The 17,969-nt window shown below is 42.0% G+C and overlaps 1 protein-coding gene across 1 annotated transcript in view; it reads left to right on the top strand.

Moving 5' to 3' along the window:
- ptprq (protein tyrosine phosphatase receptor type Q) overlaps positions 1-17,969 on the top strand; it is a 34,997-nt gene that overhangs the window by 1,304 nt on the left and 15,724 nt on the right. Inside the window, exons 2-27 of the mRNA XM_086208908.1 lie at positions 502-795; positions 891-1,190; positions 2,450-2,580; positions 2,856-2,985; positions 3,634-3,787; positions 3,864-3,970; positions 4,205-4,302; positions 4,684-4,852; positions 4,971-5,048; positions 5,142-5,231; positions 5,340-5,500; positions 9,398-9,509; positions 10,046-10,154; positions 11,044-11,158; positions 12,815-12,884; positions 13,054-13,253; positions 13,393-13,621; positions 13,706-13,834; positions 13,927-14,073; positions 14,306-14,469; positions 15,130-15,583; positions 15,693-15,854; positions 16,278-16,457; positions 16,552-16,659; positions 16,803-17,084; positions 17,179-17,460. Of these exons, the coding sequence (XP_086065034.1) occupies positions 783-795; positions 891-1,190; positions 2,450-2,580; positions 2,856-2,985; positions 3,634-3,787; positions 3,864-3,970; positions 4,205-4,302; positions 4,684-4,852; positions 4,971-5,048; positions 5,142-5,231; positions 5,340-5,500; positions 9,398-9,509; positions 10,046-10,154; positions 11,044-11,158; positions 12,815-12,884; positions 13,054-13,253; positions 13,393-13,621; positions 13,706-13,834; positions 13,927-14,073; positions 14,306-14,469; positions 15,130-15,583; positions 15,693-15,854; positions 16,278-16,457; positions 16,552-16,659; positions 16,803-17,084; positions 17,179-17,460 (4,174 nt within the window). The 5' untranslated portion in view covers positions 502-782. The remainder of the gene's footprint in view (positions 1-501; positions 796-890; positions 1,191-2,449; positions 2,581-2,855; positions 2,986-3,633; positions 3,788-3,863; positions 3,971-4,204; positions 4,303-4,683; positions 4,853-4,970; positions 5,049-5,141; positions 5,232-5,339; positions 5,501-9,397; positions 9,510-10,045; positions 10,155-11,043; positions 11,159-12,814; positions 12,885-13,053; positions 13,254-13,392; positions 13,622-13,705; positions 13,835-13,926; positions 14,074-14,305; positions 14,470-15,129; positions 15,584-15,692; positions 15,855-16,277; positions 16,458-16,551; positions 16,660-16,802; positions 17,085-17,178; positions 17,461-17,969) is intronic.

Raw genomic sequence — 17,969 nt, 5'->3', positions numbered from 1 at the left:
ACAGTCTATACACAATCTAATGCAGCTTTTGTTTTCATGCCGAGACAATAATTGTGGTTCACATACAAGTTGTTTATTTAATGGTTTCAGTTTTCTTTTTTTAATTTTTGCATCTCTAATTCAAAGCTGTGTCAATATTAATCTGTGTAACCATAAGTTATACGATGCGACAAGTGAGGCGGCCCCCTCAAAACAAATCTGGTGAATGACTATAGATTTTGAATTCAGGCGGTTTTCTGATGTCATCAGTTGGCTGTCATGAGCATTTTTGCGTTGCATCTACTGTAAATGCGTTCACTGAAATGTACTGCTCATTCTGGTCAGCCATTGTGGAATTGTTGTGGACATTTTGAAACTGTCTCAAAACATTTATAACCGTGGTTATTGAGTGAAATACTGAGAGGGTTTGATGGAGAAGATGCACGCGTGACTTGTAACGTTGGCTCCATTTTGCCTCTCATTTGCTGACCATTAAAAACATTCTGCTGTTGCACCTCTTAGCTGTGAGGCCTCCTGCTGGTTTGACCGTGTTGCGCACAAGAGGAAACCTGTCTGCCTGTTGGACCAGTCCTCCCAATGACCCTCCAGATGGATATTACATCACAGCCCACCCAGTCAGTAACTCCAGTGCTTCTTTACAGTGTATAAACAGGTCCAGGCCTGGTGCACTCTGGGAAAATGAATCTGTGTGTGTTGATTTGGGCACATACAGTCCAGGTCAAACTTATGAAGTAGGAGTTGTTGCTCTAAGAGGGAATGACAAGAGCCAGAAGACCAGTATCATGCACACCACAGGTAAAAAGAAAAAAAATACTGCCATTAAAAAGACACTGGAATAGGAAAAGACGAAAGAAATACTCATCCGTTATCTCTGTTTCCTTCATCTCTAGATCCGATGCCGGTTCAGGTGGCAGTCCCTCTGTCAGTTGGCACAAACTCTGCACAGCTGTACATCCAGCCTCCGCAGCTGGGTCTCATTGATGGACTGAAAGTGTGTGCATGTCCAGAGGTGTGTGATGGTGTGTGTGAGGGATTATGCGTGTATACCTGTGAGTGGCACTCTCTCTCTACCAGTGATCACACCATAACAATCAGCAATCTCCGGCCCGGGTCAGACTACCAGCTGAGTGTTTACAGCACCAGCCGACTGAAGTTGGGAACTCCTTTCTACACACATCCTATTAAGACAAGTGAGCTCCACACACACATACACACATTGCCAACAGATGCACTTAAATACTTATGACTTGCAGGTGTCAGCAAAATAGAAACAGCATGAACGCTACGCATCATATCCACTGCAATTAAATCATAGATGGTCCATTACCAGCATCCCAAATGGGCTTCCACTATCACAGCATTTTTCTGCTACGCAAGCATCATTGCTGCACCACTATATATCAAGTCATTTAAAACACCTACATTAGCTGCGTTCATTGAGAGGGAGAGCAGCTGGACATCATAAATAAAAATGAATCATGACAAATAAAAACCAACCAGACATGAAATTTTTCTGCCAGCGATAACCTTCATCTTAGATCAACTATCATCATTATCTCATTGATCAATATTATGGTGCTCACTCAAGCTGCAAAGGAACACATCAAGTTGGATGCAAATTTGCCCATCTTGCCACTGTGAGACCCACAGAGACAGTCCAACTGCTAGTTAGCTTAGCACGGTGAATGATAGTGGGTGGAAAGTGTTAGCATTCTTCTGTCAAGTGCTCGAGTAGATCAGGTTCAGGATCTTGGTTTGTTCGGGAGTAACTATGACCATTCTGTTTTACAAAGTCAGCCATGATCAGTGGCAGCAGTAGCTCTCCTAGTCCTCAATCAAACTTTGGTTTAGTGGCCAGATTTTTTTTTAGATGCTGCGTGAAATCATTGCACTCAATCAGGGAAGTTGTTCCAGCTACATATCTGATACTAAAATTACAAAGCTTCAGAATTTCATCACAAATCTTATGTATAATCTTTGTCAAATTAATGCAGGTAAAGACTGTGTGGTCCAAAAATATTAGATGGAGGTATGCTAACACTTCCTATCCACTACCATTCATTGTGCTAAGCTAACTAGTAGTCGTAAGGTCTCTCTTGGTCTCAGCTCCCTATTGCAAACACAGGAGAGAGAAGTGCATCTGTCCTTGTCTGACTCTAGGGACCTACATGGCCAACCTACATCCTCTGGTGCACCTGCACACTTCTTCAATGATTTACCTGCACCTTGTGTCATTAAAGTGAGAGGAGTGTGGTGACTTTTAATTACACCAGTGTTGTTGATCACTAGACATCAACAACATATTATATGAGAGTCCCATAATGCCTCCACACGGTTTTACAAAATCCACAGAAGAGGCTGAGAGAGTAAATACAGTATATATGATATAGTGTGTGTGTGTGTGTGTGTGTGTGTGTGTGTGTGTGTGTTTGTTTGTGTGTGATTTTAGGTCTAGCCCCTCCTAGCAGAGTAAGGGAAGGTGTTGTGACAGATTCGTCCGTAGAGCTTCTCTGGGATCCAGCAGAAGGACACGCCCACAGCTATGAGGTCATCTGCTTCAACTGTAGCCATTCACTCACGGTAAACATACAAACAAATACATCTCCATGTACTTTCATCTTTCAGGTTTACTGAGGCTCATTTTGATTTATCAGAGTGTCTGTCAACATCTCCTCATTTGCAGAATGACTAATGAGTTGCCTTGAGCAAGGCACTAACCACTGATTGCCTGACTGATGTTTTTATGTATCAAACAGGAATATATGCACTCCTGCTTGAAATACTGCTGTTACTGCAGAAACGATGCGGAGGTTGTTAGTCAGCTTTCTTACTTATTTTAATGTTTGGCCCTACAGGTGCAGAAGGTGTTTGGTCAGAGTGCAGTGTTTTCGAATCTCACTCCAGGCACTGTCTTCCTCTTTGCTTTACGAACTGAGAAAGAGTCATTCACAGACAGCTCTCCTGTCACCATCAACATCACTGCAGGTAAACGCTCACGCTCACGCTCACACACACACACACACACACACACACACACACACACACATCTGCGCACTGCCACATCTGTCTATTCTCTCTCACCTTCAGCTTGAACAAAATGCAGCCGCCTGACTTTTAAGAAGCTGTAAGGTACTCTTAAAGCCTCTAGTTACCAGTTATTTTTAAATGTAAAGACTTTAATGATTACCTCTAAAGTATTTAATGGCTTAGCTCCCAGCTACATTGCTGAATTGCTTCTCTGCTATGAGCCTGAGTGCAGCCTCAGACCCTCTCCAGATGTCTGCTGACTGTTCCTCAGCCCCGCCTCAAGACCAACAGATTTTTGCAGTCATGGCCTCCTCAGCTCAACTCCCTGGTCCAGAATTAGTCTTGCAGAATCTTTTAAATTAGTTTCTAAATCATCTTTTTCAGGCTTATTGACAGTCATTTCTTTTCTTTTTTCATTTTTCGTGTATATATTCATTGTTAGAGCTTTTTGTACTCCATTTTATGACTATTACTTTTATGATAGCTTAATTTTATTTTTGTCCATTTGTTTTGATGCTGTTTTCAGCGTTGCTGAACAGGTTTGTGCAATGAATGAATGAGCAGTGATAGAAACATTGTTATATTGTCCTTGTACGTGTTTGCCAGCTCCCTGCCAGGTCGAAGTTTCTCTTGTCAATAAAACCACATCCTCCATGTGTATTAAATGGAATATGGTGAGAGGTGTTATCAGCGGATTCATTCTATCAATCAAAAACACAACATCCAAACAAGAACTGATCATTTTCCATCAGGAGTCCAGGTCAGTATAGTTCCTGTAAGCCAGCACACACACCATTTATGCCAGAACTGATTGCCAGACCTCTGCACATTCACAGGTTTCACACTTTTTTTGGCCTCGTTCCTGGATGTCAGTATACAGTTGAGGTGACCAGCATCAGCGGGGAAAGGAAGAGTAAACCTGCTCGTCTTATCCTCCATCCTTGTGAGTAAACAATGAATTACAGATCAATCGCATGAGGACATCAATTGCCAGAGAAAGGAAAGAACATATAACATGATTTCAATCATTTTTATAACATCTATCAAGAAACAGAAAAGTCAGTTTACTGTGTGCCTTGACAATATTTGCTTATAATGCTGTTACATCATGTTTTTGCTATGATGATGATGATGATTTTATAGTATCTAATACCCAATTTCACATGCATCTCTCCAGTTCCAGACATGCCACAGGGAGTGGCTCTTGCCGAGCAGGTAGTGACATCTGTGTTTGTCACCTGGAGACCACCGCCAGGACAAGTGGATGGGTACAAGGTAGGGTAGGTTATCCATCCATAGTCATAGGTCATATGTGTCCAAATTCTGTTGTTGTTGTTTTTTTTGAAAGCGAGAGAGAGCGAACCAAGAAGGTCACTTGTGCCAGGTTGCAGGCTCAACTACTGGTTCCCTAGCAACCATGGTCAGCTCCTGACTGATTAAGTTTCCAGCTCTTCAATGATGTATGATCTCCTTGCCTGGAAGAATGACCAAGCAAATTACATGTATGCACAATATTAACCCAAATGATTGAAATGAAAAAGATAGAAAAGGTAAAACAATAAGCTGTCATATGATCAGAGACCGTAACATAAACTGGATTTGAGTTATTCTTTCTTGCTTAAAGAGGAATGAATATTTCTTTTTCTTTTTTTTCAGCTTACTTTCGGCCTCCTGTCCTCAGACAGGAAATCATTGTCGGAGGTGACTGTACAAGGGACTAGCTTTGAGGTCAGGGATTTGATCCCAGGGTCAGACTACTGTATCAACATTCAGAGTGTGAGGGGTCCAGACACAAGTCCAGCGGTCTCCACAGAGTTCAGCACCCGTAAGAAACACACAGGAACACACACAGAACTCACACTGGGTTTAATTCTGTACAGAACAAGCAGCTTGTGCTTCCCTCTTCAGAACATGACAAAGCTGCAACTTCAACTGTTTTCCAGGCCCAGCAGGATTATGTGCCCTGCACTTGGACCATGTTAACACTTCTTCTGTCTCTGTGAGCTGGGACAGTGCTTTTGGTGAGTTTGACTTCCACAGAGTCACTGTGGCCAACATTTCGGTCACAAAGACACTCATCATACCCAAGGGGGAACGAGTTGCCGTGGTGACAGGCCTGCTGGATGGCTGCAGCTACAATGTGAGTGCTGAGAGAGTGAGAGGAGTGACAGCAGGGAGCGCTGCCTTCATGACTGTAACCACAGGTAGAGCTGCTCCCTGTTATTATCACCTGTCCTGATCACCTCCTCATTGAACTGTGAAACTTTCATCACCACTCTGATTTTGTTTAACCCTTTCCTGTCCTTCATGAGTGCCATCCTGTTTACGGGGAGTGCGTGTCTTCAATGTGTCTGCACGTGCATTCTCCGTACGTTGGGAGCAGGCAGTGGGCTGCGTGGATTACTACCAAGTGAAGCTGCTGCCTAACCTGGGACACATCACAGTCCACCCTGTACAAGAAGGGTACATTCAGGTACATGTATAACACACAGAAGGAAATTCCAGAGCAACTCTTAAAACAATGGTATTGTAATGCAGGGATTCTGTCACTGTCAATATATTGCAAGACAATTCGTCTCTATCATACATCACAATAATTGTGAGGACAAATGAAGCAGGAATCCTTTATCTATTCACTTTAATGTTCAAAGTTTCATAGAATTCAACAACTGAGATTGAAACATATACATAAAAAATTATTTAAGTCTTAACTAAGTGTATCTTTTCCATTAAGGTAAGAAACATTGCAGATGGCTGATGGTGGTCAACTATACAAACATTGGCTCTTACCACTTATCAGGTTTTTTTTAATTTACACTTTCACAACAAGATAATTGACCTTAATAAATCTATGTGTTGGTTTTATGCTAAAGGTGTAGGAAATGTAGAGCTCTAGATTTGAGTTACTGAACGAACAAATTACACTACATCATCTTTCCTCCCATTTAACTGTGCTCTGCCCCATACCGGCTCTTCCCGGCTGCCAGGTGTCAGTTACCCCCCAAAATGAAACATTACACACCACACACACACACAAACACACACACACGCACACAACACAGAGTTGAGTAATAGACCTTATTATTTATTAAATTGGTCTCATGAGCTCAAGCCTGAATCATTCATTTGCTAAAGCAGCTCTCCCTAGAGAGACCAGAGGTAGAGTGTTAGCGTCATGCTAATGAATGGAGCCGCTGCCCTCCAAGCCTCAACACTAACATCCTGGAATACCTCAAGATCTCTTATTTTTCTCTTCTCTTTGTGACATTTTATCATGCCACAAAGCAGATTTTAGTCCTTGTTGATCAGCTCAGGAATACCTAACCTCTGCTAACACTGGATGCTGCTGGCGGCCTCTAACCTGGTTTAACTAAGCGAAAGCTAACTCTGCTACTCGTTATGGCCTTCCTGTCTCTCATCCTGCACCTCTCACTCTGTACAGGACAGGTCCTCTCACAGGTAAGGCATAACCCTCACTGTTGATAACACACTAAACAGACCAGATCATTCTCATGCCTCAGATATATACAGTCCAGATAAGTCCGTGTGCAGCCAAATACATGTTATTTTACATGATTTAGACAAAAGTTACACTGCTCGTCTTGCACAAATAAACATATAAATACTCTCTGGACACTTCATTACTTGCAGTTGTGCAACGTAATCCAAGTCTGCCATGAATTCTTCTTCTATAAAGCTTCTGTTGATTATTACAGTTGCTCTGGTAATTATGATGGCCCTGAAGCTCCTGAGAGCTTACAAAGTGCTCAGAAACAATATGAGGCATGGCAACAAACATCCAAAAACCAAACCACTACTCGGATACTAAAAAATAAACCATTCAACCTGATTGTGGTGCTGCAAACATTACTTTTAATTTTTGACTTATAAATTTGGAGCCAGGAATCATGAAATTAAGCACTAGGTGTTCAGGTAATTTTACACATAGTGGCCAAATTGTGGAATAATAAGTGATATACTGGCACCAAAAGACCTTCATCCACTTTTGTCAAACTGTTGTAAAAGGGAAGCCCACCAAAACCCCCAGAATTTACTTTTGAAAGCCTTAAAGTACATCATTTTATCTCATTTCAAATCAGCCGAGTTGAACCAGCGCTGGTTAGCTTGCTCTTTAAGTTACATAATACTGAAGATTTTTCCCAGAAGTCAAACTTTCTTTGGCTTCATGCTCCACTAAGCAACATTCATAAGAATGAATGAGGCCCCGAGGCTGTATCTATTTATCTCTCTATATCCATGGTGTCGGTGCATCTCATCACATACACCGTACCTATTTCCCCCATGAAAAAATCTCATACCATTTTGAAAACTATGTACAGTGGTGTATATTTCTGTTCAACTGGCTTGGAAGTAAAGTGGGCATTAGTTAGTTCAACATAATGTGATATCCTTCAGAATTCAAAGCACGCGTGTTCAAAAGCTTAACTTTGACTGAGATAATAACAATTACTTCAATAAATATAGAAGCTATCATAACACCTTTCCATTTTACAATACAACTTTGGAATGAAATAATTCAAAACTCTGTTTCTGCATTCCTTGCATGTAGTACTTGTACATGTATCTAAAAGTAGGGTTGCTGAATCATCATAACATTTTGTATGTACACTGTATGGAGAGAGGTTTTTTTTTTTTATATTTACCTCCACCCATGAGGAAATGTGATCAATTGTGTGTGTGTGTGTGTGTGTGTGTGTGTGTATGTGTTTCGTAGGATATTTAAAAAATAACAACTAATGACATTTTTATTGAATGCTGTAGAAAGACAGTTGATATTACAGTGAACAACTTAGTAAACTTTGGAGTTGATCTTTACTCTGACCCACAAAGACTGTTCTAGGCCTTTGGGAAAATATAGTTGGCCATATTTTTCTGGGTCTAATTCCTTGAGTCGTAAAAGAAGATGTTTCAACCTGTAGAAAATCATCTATTTTTGATGTACTGGTTTCAACATTTTATAAATTTATCTTCCTCTTTTTCTTTTGCCTTTTTTTTCATCAAACTCAATGAGCTGGTGTACTGGATAGTGGTCTGGATCATTTTTCAAGAGACCTATTTAATGGAGCCTGGGGAAAATGAGTGAACAGATTTTAACAATGCTACCCTCCTTGGTGGAGGTTATGTGCTTTCTAGTCTTTTCTGTTTTACTACAATTGGCTGACAACAGCGAGTGGAAGTGGCTCATTCCACAAAATGTGCTATCAAATAACTTCCACAACATGCATTGATGCATTAATAATTCACTAATGCAGCACAACCTACATATCAAGCCTAGATAATACATGCAATAATTCCTCATGTGTGCAAAATTCCATCTCCAGCACCACACAACCTGCAGGACTGCACACAGGAAATAATGTTTTCCAAAATACATGTGCATTAAGGTGTTTCAAATGTTCTGCCCCTCTTTGAAAACCTGGCCATGAACATTAATGTCTTTTAAAAGCAGATTTTAAGAGTCGTGGCAGTACTTTATCAGGTGTAGCAGGTGCCAAAGTATCAAAGTGTGTTTAGAACTTGCAGATAGATAGAAATAGAGTGCAAGTTGTCACTGAGTGGTCTCACAGCTGCCAACATGGCTGAATTATTTCCTTGATATCCTGCTATTGGAGCTGTCTACTGTTAGGATTAACAACACTAAACCCTCCACTCTGGAGATGTGGGCAGCCTAGGCAAAGGCGAGGCTACTGGGATCTTTAGCAGAGGGGCACTGCATTAAGTCTTTTTTCTGGTTGTGATAAGTGTGTGTGTGTGTGTGTGTGTGTGTGTGTGTGTGTGTGTGTGTGTGTGTGTTTGTGGGTGCATGTGTGTCAAAAGGACCATAGGGGGTTTTGAGATTGTAATTGTTCCAAAACTTCAATACAATATGGCTCATTAAAAAACTTCCAAATAGATACAACTGCAAAATCTAAATAAAACATAAAAACATCTGTAAAATTAGTTTCAAACATAGGGAAAATGAGCTAAATGTGAAGAAAATGAAGAGACGAGAATGAAAAGTGCAATTAAGTTTTTATATTGGGCTCCTCATAATAATAAACTAATGACTTCATTCTACACTCCTGCGTCCAGTCAGAGTCAGCACGTACTGCTGAAACACATAGGTAAAGATAATGGTAGCAGGCTATCTAATGTAGCTACCAAGCTCTGTCAGACTAACTTGCATGGAACGTTAATGTCTTGTTACATGAATTCATTTTTTCATGTTGTTAAACCTTTCCCACTCTAAAATCTGTCGGAACTTGTAGGATGATCCTACAACATCAGTGAAAGGATCCTCTGACAGCCATCAAAAGACAACAAATTGTGGGAATTACTGGGTGTGTGTTGTGTTTTGTTTTTTCCACAGGCTGATGTAGTCAGTGTCAGTCCAGGGACACAATACACTCTAACTGTCACAGCGGCGTCATCGTCCAACATCAGCCCGGGTGTCAGCCGCATTGTCAATACCAACGAGAGCGGTGAGACGCACACGTAAACCCACGGTTGTTGTTTATTTGGGTCAAGTTTTGTTGTTTAAATGTCACCAGTTTATCTTATGCCCTCTTCTGCTGTTTAACTGTCCCTATGTAGCTCTCATTCACAGAAGAACAGGAGTTAGTGTGTGAGTGTGTGTGAGTGTGAGTGCAGCCCCTTTCCTGGTTAATTCCTCTTAGGTAACATGAGCCCAGGCTTTTGAACTGCAGGATGAATGGCCCTGCACTGAATGTCACTGAAATGCCACTTCTGTGTGAGGCTGTATTCATCAGAGTTTGGCCTAAAACACGCACACACGGATGGACACACACACACACACACACACACACACACACACACACACACACGTTTAGTCTTCAACAACATTATTCTTCAAATGATTCTGCTTCTATGTTCTCCTGACTATTGATATGGAATGGTTATCATCCATCAAACGATTCAGAATTTATTTCTGCTTATTGATGGTGATGTTATTTACTAACACACACAAACACGCACTCATACATTTCCTCCTTGACAGTTCCCGGTCCACCGTTTGCATTAGAAGGGGAGGCAGTGGGCTCTAATGGTATTCTGCTCTCCTGGGTCATGCCAGCTGATGCCACCAATATTGACGGATATGTCATCAGGTAGACTTCTGATTTTTTTTTTTTCTTCCAAAAAATATAATTCGGGATTTGTTTCTGTCTGTTCAAATGTACTGCAGCTTTGTTTCTCAAGTTCATCAGGACTTTATTTATCAATGTCTCTGTCAACAAAATGAGATCATCAAATCAGATGCTCATGAAAAACTATTCAGCATAGCTCCAGATACAATTACGTCAATGTTACCTTTCTTTTCAAAAAAAGAGGAGCAGGGGCTTAATCGATCGATATTCCTGCAGCTGGAAACTCATGGAATTCTCAGATATGTCACAGGCACACACAATCACACAATCACGTTTAGATTTTTGCAGTAATGTACTTGTGATAAAGATTTCAAAATGAAACCAAAGTAACAACAATAACAGTGCTACATATTTATGTCTGTCCGCAAAACAACAAGTAAACAATGTTTTAGTAGATGGAGTGTGGTTCAGGGTTAAAGCTTAAATCTGTCTCTGTCAGCCCAGCTCTCTTCTCTCGTTGCTTTTTTTCCCCCATCATCCTCTGTGTCCTTATAAATCTGCTGTGGTGTCCGTTGCTGTCGTCTACACGACGGTCATCCGTCCAGCTTCAATACTCGGGTGGTGTAAACAATAACTCTGCTGTCTTAATGTGTTCAAATTTAAACTCAGTTTTACAAAGTAAAAAACTAAAACACTGGTGAAAAAGCAGAACACTTTCTACTGACTTATTTAGAGAGGGTGCAGCTTAAATAGGCTACTCCTAGTAAAAAATTTAACATGTATGAAAAAGGCAAAGGTGCTGGTTTGTCCCTTCTGGGTGACTCTAGAGGGCAAAAAAAAGCTCTAAGGACACACTTTATTTGTAGAAACCAAAAGTTGATAATGGTGATTTTAATAATTCCTTCTATAGGTACAAGGAGGTGTGTCCCTACCCAGATCCCACCTTCACTCAGGTGACCAAATACCTGGAGGTACCTGAGACGCTCCTCACTGACTTCACCTCAGGTTCTACATACCACATCCAGGTACGCGGAACTCCCTCGCCACAATCCATGTAAACGTATGTGCATGAAGATATCAGTACACTGTAGGGAGTTTGTTTAGACACACACACACACCTAAGGACACACTCCTGGAGAGTGCTCTCCTATTAGATGTGCCCAGCTAACACAGATCCCACAGGAGCAGACTGTTCTCCTGATCCGGCTGAATACTGGTAATTGATCCGGCTTGCATTATTAATCAGGTAAACAGATCTATGGATCAACTGAGGCTCTTTCCACTGTCTGTTGTCACTGAGCTTTAATGTGATCATGCCTATTAGTTCTCAGAATTCATTAACCCACAATGACCTTCATACAAATCGACTCTGATGAACTGACACACTCTGTGATTGTACCTGCACATACTGTATTCGTGCATGTATCATATTACCAGTCTATTATGAGTCTGCTCAACTGCACATGAGCAACTTTTGCTCTCCATATTTGATCCGTCTACCCGGGCAGGTTAAAAGGTTTATTGTCATGCCATTAATTTACCAGTAAATAGATATAGCACACTGCCAAGTGTCACTATTGACTTCTTCACCACTTCTTGTATGACTGTTTCTGACACCGTTGCTCAGACCACACCCTTTTTTACACTCGTTATTCATTTTGATCTACAATGTACACCTGTGAAATTTTGTGACTTCATCCTGCTTCTTGTGGTGCTATTGTGATGACTGTACCTGTTCTCATGCTTGACAACCAAGGTACTCAAATTGCCTCTGTGGTAGTTCCTGCTACACTAGGAGCTTCCGTGATGACACATAGACTCACAAGGTGAAAACAACACCAGCCAAGTGCTATCACTGTGGAACAAGTAGGCCCTTTTCACAGCAGCTATTTTGACAAGTTACTGCAGGGTTAACACAGATGTAATTGATCAATTTATATATGATCCAGTTCTATTTAGGGTGTCCAAGCCATTCTAGTCAACCAATATACTAATTACACATGCACTGGCAAAGTCCTACAAGACAGGTTTGGTGCCCAATTTTAAAAATGTTCTTTTCTTTCTTAACTGTGTTTTACATATATAGTATTTTTCATTGTTTTGTTACATAGTGTTGTCATACACTCTGTCTGCTCTGTGTACACACTGATGTAAAATCGTGGCTACTCAGTAGCACCTCTACACTGGCTGAGAAAGATGCTAACACCTGCTAACATCTGGCTTTGGTTTGCTGCGTGAAAGTGTACTGCATTTCCGCCTGGGTCCTTGCAGCAGACATGTGCATGTATCAGCTGCGGCTCCATTTGGCATCAGTGTAAACACAAAAAGAGAGTGAATGCACTGACTTGAAGCACATGTAAGTAGCCACAGAAACACTGTCACTGCCCTCCGTGCTGTATTGCACTACAGTACAGTTTTGTTTACCCTTATTTCTTTATGACATTGAACATGGCACAAAAAACAACAACAAAGAAAACTCCTTATAAACTCTGAATGAGAAAACAGTCAACATTTGTTTTTTGTGGGTTTACCCGGATTTTAAAAACCAGGTGCAGGTATGTGCAGTGGAAAGTGTCAGCAAGTGTGTTGTTCCTATTCTGATCATTTCCTCAATTTAGTGCTTTATTGCCACTAATCGTTAGAACATGAATTAATCATTAAGGAACTGTCTGTGTCTTTAGGTTGCAGCCACTTCCCCTGCTGGCATCGGCGCATTCAGTAAATCTTTATACATAAAGACTGCTGAGTCCCGTAGGTATCCATGCATGCATTCACACTCTAAAATAAATGCAATGATTTATAGAGATGCATGTGTATGTGTGTGTGTGTGTGTGTGTGTGTGTGTGTGTGTGTGTGTGTGTGTGTGTGTGTGTGTGTGTGTGTGTGTGTGTGTGTGTGTGTGTGCGCGCGCTCTTTGCAGCCCCTGGCCTGGTGACCAACCTAACTGCCTTTGCCCAGAATCACACCTCCGTCCTGGTTACTTGGTTCTTACCACATCGCATCAATGGTCTCATCACTAAGTTTGCAGTCAAAGCTAAACATGCTCGCACAGGGCAGACGGTCCGCACACTGGAGGTCAACGCAAAGGAAATAATGACTGGAGCGCTGCCTCACTGTAATGTACGGCTTTACTCTGACACGTAATCTATTATAGCATTATTGAGGTTTATTATTGGACCAACCATCTGTGCCTCAAGATGCTGGAGGCAATTTGTCTTATGCGCCTTTCCCTCTGTCCAATGTGATTTTGTATGCTTAGGATGCAGCTGACATTCTGTCTCGTGCAACTCTCAGTCCCTTGGAGATAACAGCTTCATCTCCACCCATCACACTGTCTGCCGTGCCCCCTGCAGCCTCCTGGAGTGTGCCCATATCAGTGGGGGTTGATCAGCTACGACCCTACACCGCCTATCTCTTCGAAGTGTCTGCCTTTACCACCGATGGGGAGGGACAGATAGCTTCCACTATGGTCCGCATGCCAGAATCAGGTGTGGAAAAAGAAGCATTGTTATTACATACAGTAGGATTGTTAGAATATACAGTAATGAATTTGTTTTATTTGTGCATGACAGCCCCTGAAGACGCGCCACAAAACTTTGTTGTATTGAATATGACGTCTAGATCAATATCCATGTCCTGGAGCTCTCCCATCATCATCACAGGGAGATTCTCCTACATCCTCTATCTCTATGGGCCTACAGGTTGTTAAATATTAACACAACTAGTATGCAACAATCACACAAATAACCTTAAAATTGAAAATGCAAATGATTCTGTGTCTCTATTTGCTCAGGATATTTGTATGAAAACAACACAGGAGACATGCGGTTCACCTTCACCGGTTTGACCCCGTATACTAAGTACACAGTCGCTGTCCGCGCCAAAGCTGCTGGAGAGGTGGGTCCAGCAGCACAGGAGGACCTAATCACATCTGCTGAGGGTGAGAACACTCTGGTTCTATTCATGCATTTAAATGAACTGATAACAGAACACTTAGGGTTGTGATTTCAGATGTTTGAATTAGTGAAAAGGCAAACAAATAAGGCTTATTAATGGTGTGTTCTTGATAGAAAGAAAGGAAAGATTCAGAGACCAGTAACTCAGAGATTGTGTTTTGTGTGCTTCTCTATGTCTAACACCGTCTCCCTCTTTTTCTGTGTGTTCTTGTGAAGCTCCGAGTGCAGTTCAGGACCTGACGGCTGAAGCTGAGGATTCATTTTCAATCCGCGTGAGTTGGAGAAGTCCTGCCCAGCCTAATGGCCCAATCACCCAATATAGATTGCAAGTCCTGGTTGACGAGACACTGTTGCAAGACATTACCCTTACAGCAGAACTGGTGAGTAGACATTATCAGTTCTGTTAAAGAAGTGTCAGAACCTTAACTAATCTCTTTGATTAAAGCTTTAGTGCATCACATTTCATATGAAGAAATGTCCTTTACATTCAAGTCCTTGCTCAACAATTTCTCACAATGCTCATTAAGCTCATTGCCCGTTTGATTCAGACTTACATTGTCTTAGTTGGTTAGTTCCATTTAGCCCTCTACTCACTTGAATGTGGATAAATAAATTAGTTATTTTGTTCTTTTGCACTTTCCCAGCATTATCAGACCAAATGGATCATTCTGCAGGGGCAGTGTGACGCTCAATAACAGTTTATCCAACGTTCTACAAATGAAACAGTAATGACAGTGAAGGCTGCGGTACGCTATAGCTTTAAATTGGACTCTAAATCATTCCTCATACTGTTCAAAGTAGAGAAAAATGTGCCTGTGTAAGTTTTATCTGTGCATTTTTTAAGTAAATGTCAGGAAATGCCACCTGTACACAATTAGCCCCCAAGAATCTCTTTGGAAATTTTAAAATGACCATTTCAAGGAGGCAGTCCCGTGGTCAGTTTGAAGGTTTTATCGTCACCACTTCAGCATAAATTGCTCTCTAAATCATCAATCCTTACCTGCTAAATGCCATTCAAATCTATTTTCTGCTTCTCACAGGTTGTGAATTCAACTGGTTCCTATGGTGATGAGACACTTTCTCCTGATCTGTTTGACAGTCCAGGGCGCCATAAGAGAAACGCCAAGCTAACCACCACTTTGCCGACATTCACTGCTACTGTTCCTGACCGCACGCTGTCACCTGCTGTGACTGCTTCCAGTATCACACACTCCGGACGTACTAGTCCTGACCTGAGCATGAACACTGATGCTCAACCCACCCTGGACTTGAATCCCACTGTTGACCCCGCTAACACTGAAACACCCAGGAAAACTGCTTTATTTCTGACCTCCATTGCACCTGCTACTCTTCCACCGTGGCTGACAAGGCAATCACAAACTGAAGACATAACCTCAGATTCCCCCCACTCCGCTCTGACACCTAACCACCTACGCTTGTCCACACGTCGCGCATCAATCACAGGACATTTTTCAACACGTTCTGGTACCACAGGTAGGAGAGTGTTAACAGTTAATGGACTAGAAAGTTATTGTTAGCTATTATAAATCCTGCACCTGCATGTGCTCATGTTTATTGGTCTGTGTTTGCATGCATGCTGCAGGCGTGACGGTGAGAGAGAAGGTGGTGAACGTTTCATCCTCGGAGTTGTCTTACCTGGTGTCAGATCTGAATCCTTTCACTGAGTACACGTTCAGGGTCACTGCCTCTACAACTGTGGGAGAGGGTCCTGCCACAGATATCTCTGAGAAGACCACAGAGCAGGGTGGGAGCTCACAGGACACTTGCAACAACCAAACCCAGAGTTGGTCTGGGACCTTTCTTTTTAGCCCTGAATCGGTCTTACAGGCAGGATTCAAAGCCTGACTTGTATTTGTTATTCCTTCCTCCTGACATCTTTTGTGCTACTCCTGCAACAGTAAAGTCTGAGGGATTGACTTTTCAAAGAGAAATACAATACATGTCAGGAGCAAGGATGTTCAGTTATTTCCTGTCTGCAAAACCAAATAGAAGGCTAAAAGAGGTCAGTAATGTATAAGACACATTTGGAAATGAGGAAATTTCAGGAAATGTTTTGGTTGCTACAAGAAACCGAAAAAAAGTAGCCAGAGCTTAGCTGAGTGTTTGTACACAAAATGTGTCTCTTTTTTCTTTAAAATTAATGAAATCTTCTTCTGTGTACTTTTAGTCCCCAGCTCAGTGCTTGATGTGTCCTACCAAAACATCAGCTCCACCTCCATATTTGTAAGCTGGGTACCACCGCTCAACCCTAACGGACGGATCACTCATTATACTGTCTATGGCCTCAAAATGCACAGCCAACAGGCTCTGAAGTGGGTCACTAACTCGACCAGCATATTTATATCAGGTGGTGCAACCATCCTACACTCGTGTGTGTGTCAGTCCACAATTTAAATATAAAGATATGTTGCTTAATATGTGTTTTCTTATGTGATATGTAGATTTGGACAAATATACTGGTTATAAGCTCCGTGTGGCTGCATCTACAGCTGTGGGCGAGAGCTCTCTCTCTGAGGAAGATGACATCTTTGTCTTCACATTAGAGGACGGTGAGTTCTGCTCACAAATCGCATATATGAACAAAATTATTTAAATATTAGAAGTGACAAATATTACATTGGCTGTCCCTGACAGAATACAAACTTTAAGTTGTGACAAACTTACAAAGTTTTCTTGTCCATCTCGTCCTCAGAGCCGGATTCCCCCCCTTTTAACCTCACTGTGGTGGACATCAGCCCTTCCACTGCCACACTGGCCTGGTCTCCTCCAGAGAAAGCCAATGGGGTAGTCCAATATTACACAGTCCTATATGAGAATGAATTATATTCTGCTTTGATGAACACCACCGCCAGCAAAGTCACTCTAACCAACCTGAAGCCGTTCACCTTCTACAACATGTCTGTGATGGCGTACACACGTTACGGCCATGGCAACCAAACATCAGACACTTTATACCTGCTGTCTGGAGAGGATGGTGTGTTAATGGATACAGCCTCCACAGAAATACACAAATATATTATGAGGTTATGTCAGTATGAGTAATCGTCTTGTGTGTATTCCCTCTCCAGTTCCAGGAAGCGCTCCATACGGCCTCCTCTATGAGTCAGTCAGTCCCAGTGAGGTGAACGTTACCTGGCAGCCTCCACTGCAACCTAATGGGGTCATCACCCACTATAGCCTGCAGCTCTGGAACTCCACTCACTACCTGAATCTCACCTCCCCGATCAACTCCCTCCACATCACACACCTGAGGAAGTATGCGCACTACCGTGTCATAGTGCAGTCACACACACGAATCGGACCAGGAAACTACAGCAGCGAGCCGCTCAACATCACCACGCTGGAGGATGGTGAGAGGGAGGGATTGATGGGGAAAGAGTGGCAGGTTGATTTCACTTCCAGGAGACTATGGGACTGCAGGGTTCTGCTAAAATCTTTTCTGTTTTCTTTTCCACCTCACCTACATTTCTAAGTTTTGCAGGTTTTCCATGCAGCTGGTGGCCGACAGTCAAAGGAAAAAGTACAACCAACAAAATCAATACAATTAACCAGATTTTTCATTGCAGGTCAATTTTCTGTTTCTCTCTCTCTCACTCTCACTTCCCGAGGGGTGTCTGAGTTCCTAGTTTGTGTTGTTGATGCTTAATTGGAAAGTTTTTCTCCTGCATCTCAGCTCCAGACACACCTCCTCAGTCCCTCCAAGCCAGGAAGTTGTCAGATTATGAGGTTGAATTGTCATGGCAACCACCACTTGAAGCTAATTCAGACATACTCTACTACATTGTCAGAGTTTGGTGAGTTTTTACTCCTTCATCCATGTCAGAAAACATGAATGTTTCAACTTGAATGGTGACTTTCT

Source organism: Aulostomus chinensis, chromosome 7 (assembly GCF_037954235.1).
Source record: "Aulostomus chinensis isolate RoL2024-O1b breed Wild chromosome 7, RoL_Achi_v1.0, whole genome shotgun sequence".
NCBI lineage: Eukaryota > Metazoa > Chordata > Actinopteri > Syngnathiformes > Aulostomidae > Aulostomus > Aulostomus chinensis.
Note: the sequence above shows the minus strand (reverse complement) of the source record. Positions and strands in the feature narration are given on the sequence as shown.